A 14,726-nucleotide genomic window follows, 5' to 3' on the forward strand; every position below is an offset into this window, starting at 1 on the left:
CTTTTTCACGCAAAGGATTCCTGTTTATCTCTGACAACCCTGTAAAAGATGACTTTATTCCTGTTTACAGCAAGAAAATTGAGACAGGAGCAAACATTAACTGAACACTTTTATACAACTGACACTGTGCTAAGAAGTCCTTTGCTGAAATGCTTAATTTCTCCTTAATAGTCAACCCAAAAGAATTTTTTCGGTTTCTGGTTTCACCCTATCTTGTACAAGGGACTGTGCTGGACATTTTAAGACTAATAAAATACAGTCCTGTTTTCAAAGCACTTCTCCGGAGTCCAGAATAATAAGTTCCTAATTCATTTGTCTGGGTTTTTGAAGGGAAGAAGCCAAAGAGAGGTAAACCTGCCTACCCCTACATCATCAGCTATTAACAGTCTTGGGGACACTGGAAAGGGTTTGCTCAATTTGCAATTACTGAGCACTAGCTATGAACCAGACACCTGGAGTGAAGAACTGAACAAGATCATGTGGCAAACTCATGCAGCTTAAATCTAGTACAATGATCAGAACAGTTTTTCTGTAAATATTTTAGGCTTCGTGGATCATACAGGATTGATGAACTCTGTTGATATAGTGTGAAAGTAGACATAGACAATATGGAAATGAGTGAATGCTGTTGTTTTAGTCAGCTTTTTTGTCACTATGACCAAAAGACCTGACAACAGTGTAGAGAAGGAAAAATTTATTCAGGGCTCACAGTTTCAGAGGTCTCCATCCACAGAGGGCCACCTCCATTGTTCTGGACCTGAGGTGAGGCATGGAGGGTGAGTAGGAGGAAAACAGCTCCCAAAGGCCACCAGGAAGCAGTGAGAGCTTCACTATCAGGGAGGAAATATGTACCCCAAAGGCACACTCCCAGAGACCCACCCTATTCAGTCACACCCTACCTGCCCAGTTACTAGTTACTACCTACTTAATCCATTCAAGTGAATTAATGCATTTACTAAGTGAAGATTCTCATAACTTAATCATTTCACCTCTAAACTCTTGCATTTTCTAAACGTGAACTTTGAAAGGACACCACAGAGCCAGACCATAACAGTCATGTTCCAGCTTTATTAAGGACACTGAAATTCAAATTTCACATATTTTTAAGTGTCATGAAATAGTCTTTTAAAATGTGCTATTATTTTTTTCAAACTCTTAAATATATAGCATCCATTCTTAGATCTAGAGCCATTGAAAAACAAATGGCAGTTATGGGCCATAACTTGATATCCTCTGTTCAAGTGGGAGAAACAAACCTAAGCAAAATAGTTACAGAGAGTGATAACTACCTAGCAGAAAAGTCAGAACAAAGTTGGGTAGGCATCTGAGCTTGGTTGGAGAAGTCTGCACTGATAAAGATGTTTAAGTTGAGAGCTAAAAATAAGCCTACCTTCTGAAGGGTTGGAAGAAAATATTTCAGGATGGAGGAAGAACAGAGGACTCAGCTGTTTGTTTGTAGAAAAAGAAAGGATGCTAAGATGTCTGAAACTTGGTGGGCACCAGGACTAGCAAAAGGTAATAGGAGATGAAGTTGAAGAGAGAAGAAGAAGCCAGGTTTTAAGGCATCTTGTGGACATAGCAGGAGGGCAAATTTTACTTTGAAGCATAATGAGAAGCCACTGAAAGGTATTAAGCATGTCAGTGACACAATGATTTACTTTAAAAAAAGAAATCACTCTACCTACTGTGATGAGAATAGAGGAAAGGCATAAAAATAGCCAACTGTTCTCTATTAAGCTGATGCTGATCCATAAGTGGAGAGTGGGCTAGGGAAGAATGGAGAAACTTTGGATTGGGCAGAGGGAACTGAGGAGGGAAGGGGTTTGGGGGTGAGAAAGATGGTGGAATGAGACAGACATTATTATCCTATGTACATGTATGATTGCTTGAATGGTATGACTCTGCGTAGTATGTAACCAGATAAATGAAAAGTTGTGCTCCATTTGTGTATAATGAATCAAAATGTATTCTGCTGTCATGTATAACTAATTAGAACAAAAATAAATAAATAAGAATAGCCAACTGTTACAATAGGGGGGGGTTGAATCATAGCTCCACCTGAGTGATGATGACAATAGAGAGAAGTGGATAAAGAAGGGATGCAAGAAATATATTTAGGGGACAGAAATGACATAAAAAATGTGAATGGGTCAACTACAATGTGTTGGTTTAGATCTTTCGGGCAGCAACCAACAAAGTCAGGTAAGACATGCAAGAGATTTGAGGGAAACAACTGTGAAGGAAAAATTGGAATGCATTTGAGAGTAATCGGAAGAGATATCAGAATAGATACAAGGTAATCCTTGTGGAAAAAAAGGAAAGGAAGGATAGGAAAAATTGTACACATGATGCCATTCTAAGAAAGTTCAGCAAAGTTAATGGGGAGTCTTCAAACCAAGGTCTCCCATCAGAAGAGTCCCAGGTCTCTCTGCCTTTATACCAGCTGTTCTCAGTAGTGACTGCTGGGAAGTGCAGCTTGAAACATAGTGATGGATGTCAGGGTACAGCAGCTTGGGCAGTCAGTCAACAATCCTGCAACTGGAGATCTGAGAGGTGCACATTCATGGCTGCCACATATGGAAAATAAGGGAAAGAGGGAAATGCAGGATTCCTGCTGAATTGTTAGCTTGAACAACTGAATGATGGTAAATTTATTGAGATGGTGCATTATGGGAGAGGAATGGGCTTGAGGGAAAGGTTGTATTTTGGACTAGTAAAATTTAGAAGTTTAACAAGACATCTAACTAAAGAGATAAATAGCAATCGAGTAAATCTGGAGATCAAAAGTAAAGTTCTGTGATAAAGGTGTAAATGTAGAAGGCATAAGCACTTAAAGCCATGGAACTGGATGAAGTCATCTGCAGAAAGGACAGATAAATAAGACTGACTTCAACAATTAGAGGTCAAGCTTAGAAGGAAGAATCTGAGGAAGAGGAGAATATGAAATTATAGGATCCAAGAGAGCAAAGTTTCACTTGCTATCAAATGCCAATGAGAGATCAAAAGTCCATTAGATTTAATAATGTCAGAGTTCTTGGTGATCTTGACAAGAGCAATTTTAATGCTGTGTCAGCTTTCTACCACTTACAAGAATGAAAGGATTATTTTGTCTGATGATTATAGGTTTCAGTTCATAGTTGCTTGGCCTCATCACTTTGGACCTATAGCAAGGCAGAATATCATGGTGGAGAGTGTATGGTGGAGCAAAGCTGCTCACCTCATGGCACCCAGGAAGCAGAGAGAAGAAGGGACCAGGGTCCCAACATCCCCTTCAAAGGCATACACTTGACCTAATTTTCTCCCATAGGCTTTACCTCCTAAAGGTTCCACCACAGGGCCTTTGGCACATGGTTTTTATGGACATTTAAGACCAAACCAAAATAAATGCAATGGTGAAGCTGCAAATCCAGATAAAAGAGGTTGGAGAGTGAGCAGGAGATGGGAGACTAGATATAACTCTTTAGAAAAGATGAGTGATAAAGAGAAGTGGGGTGTGATTGAAGAGAAATAAGGGTCAAGTTAAGGAGTTTTTGAATGATAGTCAACAGAAAAGTTTGTGTGGATGGAAATTATTTAGTAGATAGATAGAGATGGGTGATGCAGGAGAGAGAAGGGACATTTGAAAGAATGAAAAGCTTAACAAAGGGAAAGGATACTAGAGTTACAGTTCAAGTGGAGAAATTTCAGTTTAACAAGAGTAGGGATAAAAAGTAAAACAGATTTAAGTTCAGCTCGGTAGAATTCATAGGAGGAAAGGGAAGATGAGAAAGTCTGATCAAGTGGCTTCTGCTTTCTTGATTCAGTCTAAAGGCAGGTCAGGGCTGAGGGGAGGAAGAGGAAGATAGAGCTTAAATTACATAACTTGGGAAATTGAAAACTGAACTCTATAAAAACATGCTAGATTCATGTAGGTCCTGACAAAGTAGAAATAGCACAATAAGATGAAAGAGAATAGAGAAAGAGGAAAATAAAAGTAAAAGAGGAAAATAAAAGTAAATAAAATATAAATATATTATATTTACAATATAAAAGTATATTATAAATCTGGGCTGGGGATATAGCGCAGTTGGTAGAGTGCTTACCTCACATGCACAAGTTCCTGGGTTCAATCTCCAGCACACACTACACACACACACACACAAATATATATCATAAATCTGATCTTTTATCCACTCATGGTATTGGCACATGAATAGATGAATAGACCAGTGCAATAAGAGAGAAAGTTCCAACAATTGGTCCTAATTTGTATGGGAATTTAGTATGTGATAAAAGTAGTTTCTCATATCACTAGAGAAAAAATGAATATTTTAATAAGTATTTGTAGGACAACCAGGTCCTACTAATTTGGAGAAAGACCAAATTAGATTCACCACCTCATACCATAATCAAGAATAAAATCCAAATGGACCAGGAATGTGAATGCCAACTATTAAACCATATAAGTTAGTATAATGAAACATGTATTTGGTATAGAAAAAAAAATTCTACCTACTATGATTCAAAATTCAAATGAAGTAAAAAATAGAATCAATGAATTTGACAATGTCTAAATTTTTTGACTAACAATCATAAATAATGACAAAAGACAAATTGCAATCTGGGAGAAAACATTTAAAACAAATATTCCAGACAAAAACCTGAGAAGGAAGAGTGGGTAATGTAAAAACCACTGGATAAAAATGCACTAAAAATGTGGACAATTCACACACACACCCCATATATAATCACACATATACTCAAAGAGACTGACATACGCACAATTGTATTAGTTTGGACTGCGATAATGAAATATCATAGACTGGATGGCTTAAACAACAGAAATTTATTTCTCACAGTTCTGGAGACTGAGAAGTTCAACATTAAGGTGCCAGCTGATCCATTTTTGGTAAGGACTCTCAGCCTAGCTTGCAGATGGCTGGCTGTTTCCTTGCTATTGCATCATGTGTTAGGGTGGGAGGAGTGGAGAATGGCTCTTTCTTTTCCTCTCCTATAATGCCATCAATTCTAAAAGGGTAACTATGATCTTAACAAAACCATTTAGCTATTCATCTATCTTGATGAAATTCAGATGATGGAGAAGATAAATTATATTTTGTGAATTAACAAAAATTGCTAGTCATATTTTTATGAAGAAAAATACTTCACATTTGCTTTTAAGGGTGAACGTACAAAACCTTTATGACAAATGTTTAGGGTGAATTTTTAGTATTTATACTTTCCTTTCCTGCCTTGCAGGAAAGGATGAGCCTATTCAGGTGAGTGTATTTATAGACATCATCTAATTTTTTTTAAGAAATTTACAATGCAATTTCCCTTCTCTCTCCCTTTCCCTCCCACCTCTCATCCCTGTTTAATGTTAATCTTCTTCTCATGCTCTTCGACCCTACTCTGTTCTTAGTTACTCTCCTTATATCAAAGAAGACATTTGGCATTTGTTTTTTAGGGATTGGCTAGCTTCACTTAGCATAATCTGCTCTAATGCCATCCATTTCCCTGCAAATTCTATGATTTTTGTCATTTTTTAATGCAGAGTAATGGGTTATACAAAAGTACATACAAGAGGAAGTGAGGGGAAAGGGAAAAATAATACAAGGGGGACAAATGAATGACAGTAGAGGGGGCAGAGAGAGAAGAGGGGAGGGGAAGGGAGGGGAGGGGAGGGGAGGGGGGATAGTAGAGGATAGGAAAGGCAGCAGAACACAACAGACACTAGTATGGCAATATGTAAATCAATGGATGTGTAACTGATGTGATTCTGCAATTTGTATACGGGGTAAAAATGGGAGTTCATAACCCACTTGAATCAAAGTGTGAAATATGATATATCAAGAACTATGTAATGTTTTGAACAACCAACAATAAAAAAATTTAAAAAAAAAGGAAAAGGAAAAAGAAGGTTTATTGCTTTGCTAGCAAAAGAGAAACATGGCGACTCCTGTTCCAAAGGCTGTGACTCTTTTTCAGGAGGGACAGGGGGCTTTTAATATAACCCTCTTCAAGGTGTGCTCTGGTAGGGAGTCCCAGGGTATACCAAGGGCATGTTAGGATTCACAGGTTAATTTGGGAGATATTAGTTTCCCAGATTCTCTGCAGGCATCTCCTGCCTGTGTTGGATGTGTTCAAGGGCAATTAACTAGGGGAAGAAAAGATAACACTGTCTTTCTAATCTTGTTAGTCAGGGAGGGGGAAAATGGGAGAAGAGAAGGTGGGGGAAAAAAACCCTTAGAGCAATGGGGGCTATATTCAGAAGGTGAAGGGACCACTGTTACATGATGACTCTCAAATCTAGCCATCTCTTTTCAACTCCATATTTATCTGTGTATCTACTGGGGATTTCCATCTATATATTCTAAAAAGACCTCAAATAGCAGAATTCATTGTTTTCTACAACTGCTGTTCCTTTGCATTGGCAGCAAAAAAAATAGAAGAATGTAGGGGAGTTAAGATTTTTACTGGAATCCCAGGCCAGATGCCTGACTTTGATGAGGGAGGGTTTCCAACGAATTAGATCCAATCATTCTCCCTCAAAACAAATAGACTCTGTAATGATGAAAAACAGAAAAAATAAAGTTCAAACAATATGACCTCATTGGAAAGGTAAAGTGAGATAAAGCACCTCAGCCTTACCTCTGGGTGCTATGAGCTTTAGGTTTAACTGGAGGAAGAATTGGAGCAGGAGGAAAGAGTATGCATAATTAAACGGTCTGGTCAAACTGTGGTCTGTTTGAGTAGTATCTCAGCTCTGGTTCTTTGAGATGGCCCCAGAGAATCTTTATCATCAGAGGAAGGAATTTTTATTTGCTGCTCAAAATGTTTATCTATCAGAATTATGATCCTGGAAGGGGGCAATTCAATTCCCCTGAGATGATTGCTTCTGCTTGGGGGAGCAGTCTCATATAGGGTGATCTGTCTTCAAGGCTCTGCTGTTCCTGGAAGGTGTAGGGCAATGACTATAGACTTCTAGGGTGCTATGCCACTCCAGAGGTCTGGAACAGGTGCTGCAAATGCTGTATCTCTATTCTCTCCACCCAATAACTTTTTCTGCTTCTATCAGCCTTGGTTAGTTTTTCTTGATGCAATTCATCCAGTTAGAATGGCACACATGATCAGATTAGGTGGTTTAATAAAATGAAGGTACACTATTTCTACTTTGTTTTATTAGTTTATTGATTTGCAGTGACTTTTGCTTGGCTCCTTCTCAGGGATCATTTTTCTTGGATGATTTTTGTTTCAGTAATGCTGATCTGTTAAAGAGGATTTTAGAAAAGATTTTAGCAATCAGCTTTTTTTGTTCTCCTTTTTCTTTGCTTTTTTTTGAAATGTGAGCTGTGTGGCTCAGGACAACCAAATTTTAATTGCCTGGAATTCAGCCTTAGGTAGGAAAAAAATCAGGTAAAGAATTTAAAGGAAAACAGGGAAAGGAACAAAATCAGTGTCCAGTGCAGGAAAGTATCACAATAAAACTGTGACCTTACTTAATTGGTTTATTTTATAGATAAGAAATTTGTAATTAGGAACATAGAACTAAAGGCTGAACTACAACTGTTATCTCTTGACTCTTAATCCAGGGCTACTGCCTTTGTCTATTATATCAAAAAGCAAAAATGACTGGAAAGCAAGCTAAGATCAGGTTAAATTCAGCCCAGTTAATTATATTTGTGTGTGATAAGAATTTACATTTTGAAAAGCATTTTATAATTACAAAGCACTTGCATCTTAACTGCTAAAAATAAGATAGTATTTTTCTAAAAATGTGTTGGAATTCTTGTCCTATTATTATTATTATTATTATGTACTGGGAATTAAACTCAGGGGTGCTTAACCACTAACCCACATCCCCAGTCCTTTTTAAATTTTTATTTAGAGACAGGGTCTCACTGAGTTGTAGTGCCTCACTAAGTTGCTGAGGCTGGCTTTGAATTCCAGATCCTCCTACCTCAGCCTCCCAAGTCACCTCAGCCTCCCAAGTTTATGGAAGTACAGGCATGAGCCACCACGCCCCCCACCCCAGCTTGTCCTATTATCTTTAAAACATCTTTTCTTCCTCTGAATTCCCTGTCTCCTTTTTCTATTTATTTTAGTTTTGAAGTTGTAGCTACAAAATTAGTGTGTTAGGAGGAAAGCGTTTTTATAATGTCTCTGAACAAAAGAAACCATCATAAAAATATATTGGATGTTGTTATCAATCTCCATTTTGCCAACGAGGAAACAGAAGCCTAGAAAGATTAAATAACTTGGTCAAAATTAAATAACCATTAAATGGCAGAGCCATGACAAGGTTCATTTAAAGAAACAAAATATGCATTGAGCAATTTAATGTTCTAGATTAATTAAACAAAATATAGTGCTAGCTAACTCCTAGGTAACCAGAAATTTCCATATTCAACATATTACATTTGAAACTGTTATTACTGAAGTTTTTATTGTATTTTTTTTCAACTGGTCAACCATTAAATACTTTTCTACTTATAGAAGATTCATGTAAGTAGGATTCAGATCTGTAGGAAGATTGACCTCTAAATCTATAAATAGACAAAATATCTTAACTCAAAAGCACTTCTTGCATCACTTGACTATATAGATTCTTCAAAGATGGAAAGTTGTGATTCTCAAATATTCCCAAATAAACCAAAAACTGATGATAGACGTGCGCGGTGGGGCACGCCTGTAATCCCAGTGGCTTGGGAGGCTGAGGCATGAGGACTACAGGTTCAAAGCCAGCCTCAGCAAAAGGAAGGCGCTAAGCAACCCAGTGACACCCTGTCTCTAAATTAAATACAAAATAGGGCTGGGGATGTGGCTCAGTGGTTGAGTGCCCCTGAGTTCAATCCCCAGTACTCTCCCACCCCCATCCCCCCAAAAAGTCGAGTGAGGAATGCCTTTAAGGGAACCCTAAAGAGTCTGGCATCACAATTGGGAATGAAAATATGCAGAAAAAAATGGTGAGATGTAGGCAGGTAGTCTCCCAGTTATGTAAACAATATAAACCTTTCAGCAGACTTGAGGCGGCTGTCAAGTCTTTCCGAAGTCTGATTAATAAAGGTATTTTGTCAGAGGCGTGTTTCCTTTTTTCAACCACACTTCAAAACAAAGGCACGTCACCTGCTCAAAATCCAAGGGCGTCCCTGTCACGCTAGTAGTCCAATTCCCCTAGCCACGCCCCCTCAGCGCTTTCAGCGGAGCCCCGCCCCTTCCACCGCCCACTTCCTGGAAACCGAGCGTCTTTTCACCTCCTTCTCGGAACGTGATTGGCTGCTGCGGCAACCGCTAACGGCTGTGTAATTTAAACCTGAGCTCTGGTTGCGGCTGCGCGCCGAGCTCCCGGACCTGGGTGGCCGTTCCCCACGCTAAATGAGCGGTAAGTCAGTGACCTGTGACTCTGGCCGTCCCCAGAATGGCAGAGTCTGTGCCTTTCTCGAGCTGCGCCTCCTGGGTCTGTCAGCCTGGCCTCTGGCCCGTCCTCTGCGCTTCCGGATCCCGACTGCTGCCGCTGCCCGGTTATGGGGGGCTGGTTCTTTTCTTAGGCTCTGCTTGGTTTAAACGACCTGCTGGGCCGGGGTAGGGCGGGGGCCGTCGAGCCACCAGCTCCTCGAGGGAAAGGGTTTCTGTCTTTGTGACTGCTCGATTCCCTGCTTCTATAAAGATTTCCAGTGCTCGATACAAACTACGGAATGATTGTTAGGGATGCTGGCTGTAAAGGTTCGAGGGAGGGAGCTCACTCCTTTGGAGCGCTCCTTTAGAAGAGAAGCTGGCCTGAGGCGAAGAGTGATGGAAGACTGGGGAGAACTTGAACTTGAACTGGGTCTCCTTGAGGTACAGGTAGGATTTAAGTAAAATAGGAGTGATGCTGTTTCTAGATGAAGGATCTTATTCAGAATTGGATGTGGACCAGAATATTTTGTATTTAGAGAGAGCGGAGATGCGGGCTGGCTAGGAGCTACAGATATTGAGTGCTGTCTATGTAGCAGGTCGCATACAAGGCACTGTACATACGTGGGCTCAGTGCCTTATATACTATAATTTTATATAGTATAAAATTATTTTAATCTGGAAATTGAGACTTAAGAGATGTTGAAATTACTTAGCTGTGAAATGTTGAAACTGGGGCTCCACTGAGTTCTAACCACTGTCTCTAATGTCTGTTTAGATGGTAACTCACCCTGGAAGGATATTCCAGTGGTGTGGTTCTGACTTCTGTGGTGCTCTTTGGTGGGGTCATTGATATGGGATGTGACAGTCGGGAAGGGCAGAGGATGGACTTCCTTAACAGTGTTAAGGAAGACATTAAGGAAGAGTCCCTGATTTCTAGCACGAGCATTTGTATGGGTGATAGCTCTGTTTATTAATTTAGGACGTGTGTAAGAATCAGCTTATTGGGGAGGGCAGTTCAGCTGTGGTTTCCTAATTAGTAAAATGAAATTTGATTTTCCTGACTGGAGTTTTTTGTTTTTTTTTTTTTTTTATGTTAAGTTATCTTTCAGATATGTGAGATGCAGTGGTTTGTATGGAGGTTCTGTGTTCTTGTGTTTTACTGCCAATGGAATAGAGAGTGATCTTTGATTTTTATTTTTTTTTTTAGTTGTTGATAGACCTTTATTATATTTTATTTATATGTGGTGCTGAGAATCAAACCCAGTGCCTTACCCATGCCAGGCAAGCACTCTACCACTTAGCTACAACCCCAGTTCCATGATCTTTGATTTTAAAGTTTATTTTTGATGAAATTTTTGGAAGCTGCATTGAGCCTTAATTTTTTTAATGTCTTTAGTTGTTGATGGACCTTTATTTTATTCACTTATTTATTATATGTGGTGCTGAAAATCGAACCCAGTACCTTATACATGCCAGGCAAGTGCTCTACCACTGAGCCACAACCCCAGTCCCAAGCCCTAATATTGAAAGCGTTCTTCGTTTAACTTCTTCTCTCTTCTAGAAATTCCTTCTAAAATTATTTGCCCATTATTTTCTTGACATCTGCTCAATGCTTTCAATAGACCCATTCCAATACTGGGCAGATTTTACTATTGGAAAGTTCTTTCATTCATCCCTACTCATTTTTTTTCTACAAATGTTTATCTAGTAGCTGCTATATGCAAGGAACTGTTCTAGGCTCTGAGAATAGAGCAACAAACAAACTTGATAAAAAAAATTCATGACCCCACTATGCTTACATTTCAGTAAGAGAAAACATAACACATTAAATAAGAAAATTACTTAGGTTTTTGTTAGACTGATAAATCAATGGAGAAAAATAAACCAGGAAAGGGAAATGGTGACAGATGTGCAATTGTAAATAGTTTGAATGGGAAGCCTTATTAAGAAAGGGATATTTGAGCAGAGACTTGAAGGAAGTGAGCAACCCCTATAGTTTTTGAAGGAAGAGTTGATAGGAAGGAAAAAAAGGAATGCATTGGCTCAGCACTGGAAGCGTGTCAAAGTGGCCCAAGTGGCAGGAACTTAGTGAAAAGGTAAAAAAGGTATGTAGATAGGGGAGTTGAGAAAGGGAAGAAGTAACAAATTGTATAGTACTCTGTAGGCTATCACAAAGATTGAGTGACATGGAAGGCCACTGGAGGTTTTTATAATGTAGGAGTTATTATATGAATTTATTAAATTTAGTAGGATGTTTCTGGTTGCTGCTTTGAGAATAGACAGTGAGGGAGAAGATAGTAGTAATGACACCATTTAGGAAATTGTAGCAGTAATGTATATGAAAGAGAATGTCATCTTGGATCAGAGTGGTAGCAGTACATATAGTGGTAAGTGACCCATGGAGATATATTCTGAAAGCATGATTGATGATAAGAGTGGATGTGGATATGAAAGAAAGAGAAGTTTCTGTCTTGAGCAACTGGAAGGATGGAGTTACCATTAAATGAGATGAAGAGAACATGGTGGAACAGGTTCGGGGTAGGGGGAATTTAGGACATGTTAAATTTGAAATAATAATAAACATTTAAATAGGAGATGAGGAGTGAGCAGATGAATTAATCAAGTTCAGGGAAGAATGTAGATTGAGAATATAAATGTGAGAATCATCAGCATTAAGATTTAAAAGTCAGGGGCTGGGTTATGACTCAATGGTAGAGCACTTGCTTAGCACATGTGAGTTACTGGGTTTGATCCTCAGCACCACATAAAATAAATAAAGATTGTGTCCATCTACAACTAAAAAAATATATACAAAAAAAAAAGATTTAAAAGTCAGGACACTGAATGATAGCCCCAGGGTGAATATGTAAATAGAGAAGAGATGAGATCCAAGAGTTGAGATCTGGGTAACTCCAATGTTATTAAAGATATAAAGAATAACCAATAGAAAAGACTAAGACAGGAGAAAACTCAGAAGAATGTGCTGTTTTAGAAGCTAAGTGAAAGAAACTATGTCAAAAGAAGGGAATGATCTGATTTAAATGAGAATTGGACTTTTGAAGACTGTTATTTGATTTAACAACATGGTAATTTAGTGACCTTAATGAAGAGTTTCTATAAAGTAATGGAGAAAAATCATTGTAGCAGCATCATATAAGACTGGGAGAGGAAGAATTAGAGATAGCAGGTATAGAGTAGTATAAGGGAACACTTGTATTTTTTAAAATGTTTCATTTCCATGCATTTGCACATACCTTTCCTTCTCCCTGCAATTCCTGTCCTAATCTGGATGCCTGACAAGTTTTTAAAGTTTTGTTCATTCAACAAATATTTATTGTGTTCATAGCATTCACTAGGCACTGTTCTCTTTCAGCTGGAAACCAAATCTGAATAAAATATACAAAAATGCATAATCTCATGGAACTTAGATTCTACTTGGGGAAGACAGACAATACATTCTATGTTAAATAGTTATTTAAATGCTATGAAAAAATAGACAGTGTAAGAGTGATCAGTCAGTCATGCTAGGGGAAGGAGCTAGTTTTAAACGGCCTCACTAAGAAGGTGACATTTAAACGAAGACTTGCAGAAACAGTGTATATCTGGAAGAAGAACTTTTTAAATAGAGGATATTTATTCTAAATAAAAAATAAACAATACAAAGGACCTGAGACTGAAGAGTGCCTAGGAGATGTCAGAAATATTTGGATCTTGCTGACCAATGTGACCTGACAGGAATGAGCTATAGGGAGAGAAACAAGAGTTGAGATATAGTGATTGGAAGAAGGGGAGATGGCAGAGAGACTTCTCGACTTGTAAAGACTTTAGAGAATAATAAGAACGATTTGAAAGTTTCAAAATATATAAACTTATCTGCTGTAGGGAGGGCAGTAGTAGAAGTAGGGAGCCAAGAACCTATTGCAAAAATTCAGGTGAGACAAGATAGTGCCTTGGAGTAGGATAGTAACAGTGGACATACCAAAGAGGTCAGAGTTTAAATATATTGTGAAGGTAAATTGGGATGTGAGGGAAAGTTTTGGCATGAGCAACAGGAAGAATGGAGTTGCCATTAACTGAAATGGGGAAGGCTCTTAGGAGAGCACTTTTGGCTAGGTTAAATTTGATACACCTATATTGGATAACTTGTTTTGGTTGTTCAGTTGAATTGTGGTATAGTCAGTTGGCTATTTGAATCCAGGGAAGTTCAGGAAAGAGATCCAAATTAGAGACATAAATTCTGAGAGTTTTATTATCCAAATGGTATTTTAAGCCATGAGGACTATGAAACTATGAAATAGTACATATAAAGTCCAGCAGAGAACCTATTATATGACCTATAAAAGTGACTGTGAGGGAGAAGCTAGTTAGGTGTGCATGTATGGCTGGGGGGTGAGGTGGGGCTTAGGATCAGGAGTATGGTATCTAGAAGTCAAGGAAAAAGTGTTTTTGAGTAAGATGGAATTAACCATATCAAATTCATATAGATCCTGATAAATCAGTTAGATGTGGACTGAGAATTGACCATGAGATTTAGCAGTGCAGAGGTCATTAGAGATCTTGGCAAAAACAGTTTAGGTGTAATAGAGTGAATGCATGGTTGAAATAGGTTTTTGAGAGAATTGCAAACTCGCATAGATAATTCTTTCAAAGATTTTTGCTGTAAAGATCTGAAGACAATTGGAGTAGTATTCTGAGGAAGTGGGAATGAGAGGGTTCTTTAAGATGAGGGAAATAGCAGTACTCTTACATGTTGATGAGAATGATCCAGCGGAGATGGATTTAGAGGAGAGAATTGTTGGAGTTGTGTTTTTGAGAAGGTGGAAAGGCATGGGATCCAGTGCATATATTTATATCTAAGTAAGGCAAGCTTGGCTCTAGATAGGAACACAGACAGTTCATTTATAGCTACAGGAGAAAAGACACAGATGGGATGACAGGGGTAGGTCACTGTAATGGGAATTTTGAGAAAGTTTTCCACTTTACTTCAGTGTTCTCAGAGAAAATAAAAGTGAGCCAGGATTTGAAATTATCAGCTAAGAAAAAGAAGTGACCCAGAGGATGGTAGGGGACAATAGCAATGAGGGGTACAGAGTAATGGAATCTAGTGATAGTCTATTCAAGACTGGGAATTTTTAGGGAGAAAGGAGTTTGAATGGTCTGCAAATATGAATATGATGTGGCCTCTAGAAGGGAGATGGGACAAAAAGTATCCCTTGCCTATTCTCCAGGGCTGCTGGAAAGTCTGCATCCTCGGGAGAGAGGCTGGTTCAAGAGGATGGAGTGAACATTTAGAAAAAATATTGAGGCTAGAGAGGTTTTGCTAACAATGGATTGTGAGTTTCAGAGGACTT

The 14,726-nt window shown here is 38.6% G+C and overlaps 1 protein-coding gene across 3 annotated transcripts in view; it reads left to right on the plus strand.

The window, feature by feature from the left end:
- Positions 1–9,245: 9,245 nt before the first annotated feature.
- The window catches only part of Sgo2 (shugoshin 2), a 31,649-nt gene continuing 26,168 nt past the window's right edge, over positions 9,246–14,726 (plus strand). For 2 of the 3 annotated variants that reach the window (XM_058580356.1, XM_046447619.2), the window contains exon 1: positions 9,246–9,361. In XM_058580356.1, coding sequence (XP_058436339.1) covers positions 9,355–9,361 — 7 coding nt within the window. In that variant the 5' untranslated portion in view covers positions 9,246–9,354. Of the gene's footprint in view, positions 9,362–9,499; positions 9,823–14,726 lie in introns of those variants that run through there. The other variant, XM_058580357.1, reaches the window with a different exon arrangement.

Source organism: Marmota monax, unplaced genomic scaffold, assembly GCF_021218885.2.
Source record: "Marmota monax isolate L192 unplaced genomic scaffold, Marmota_monax_Labrador192_F-V1.1 WCK01_AAM20220418_F8-fsc00007, whole genome shotgun sequence".
In the NCBI taxonomy this organism is placed as follows: domain Eukaryota; kingdom Metazoa; phylum Chordata; class Mammalia; order Rodentia; family Sciuridae; genus Marmota; species Marmota monax.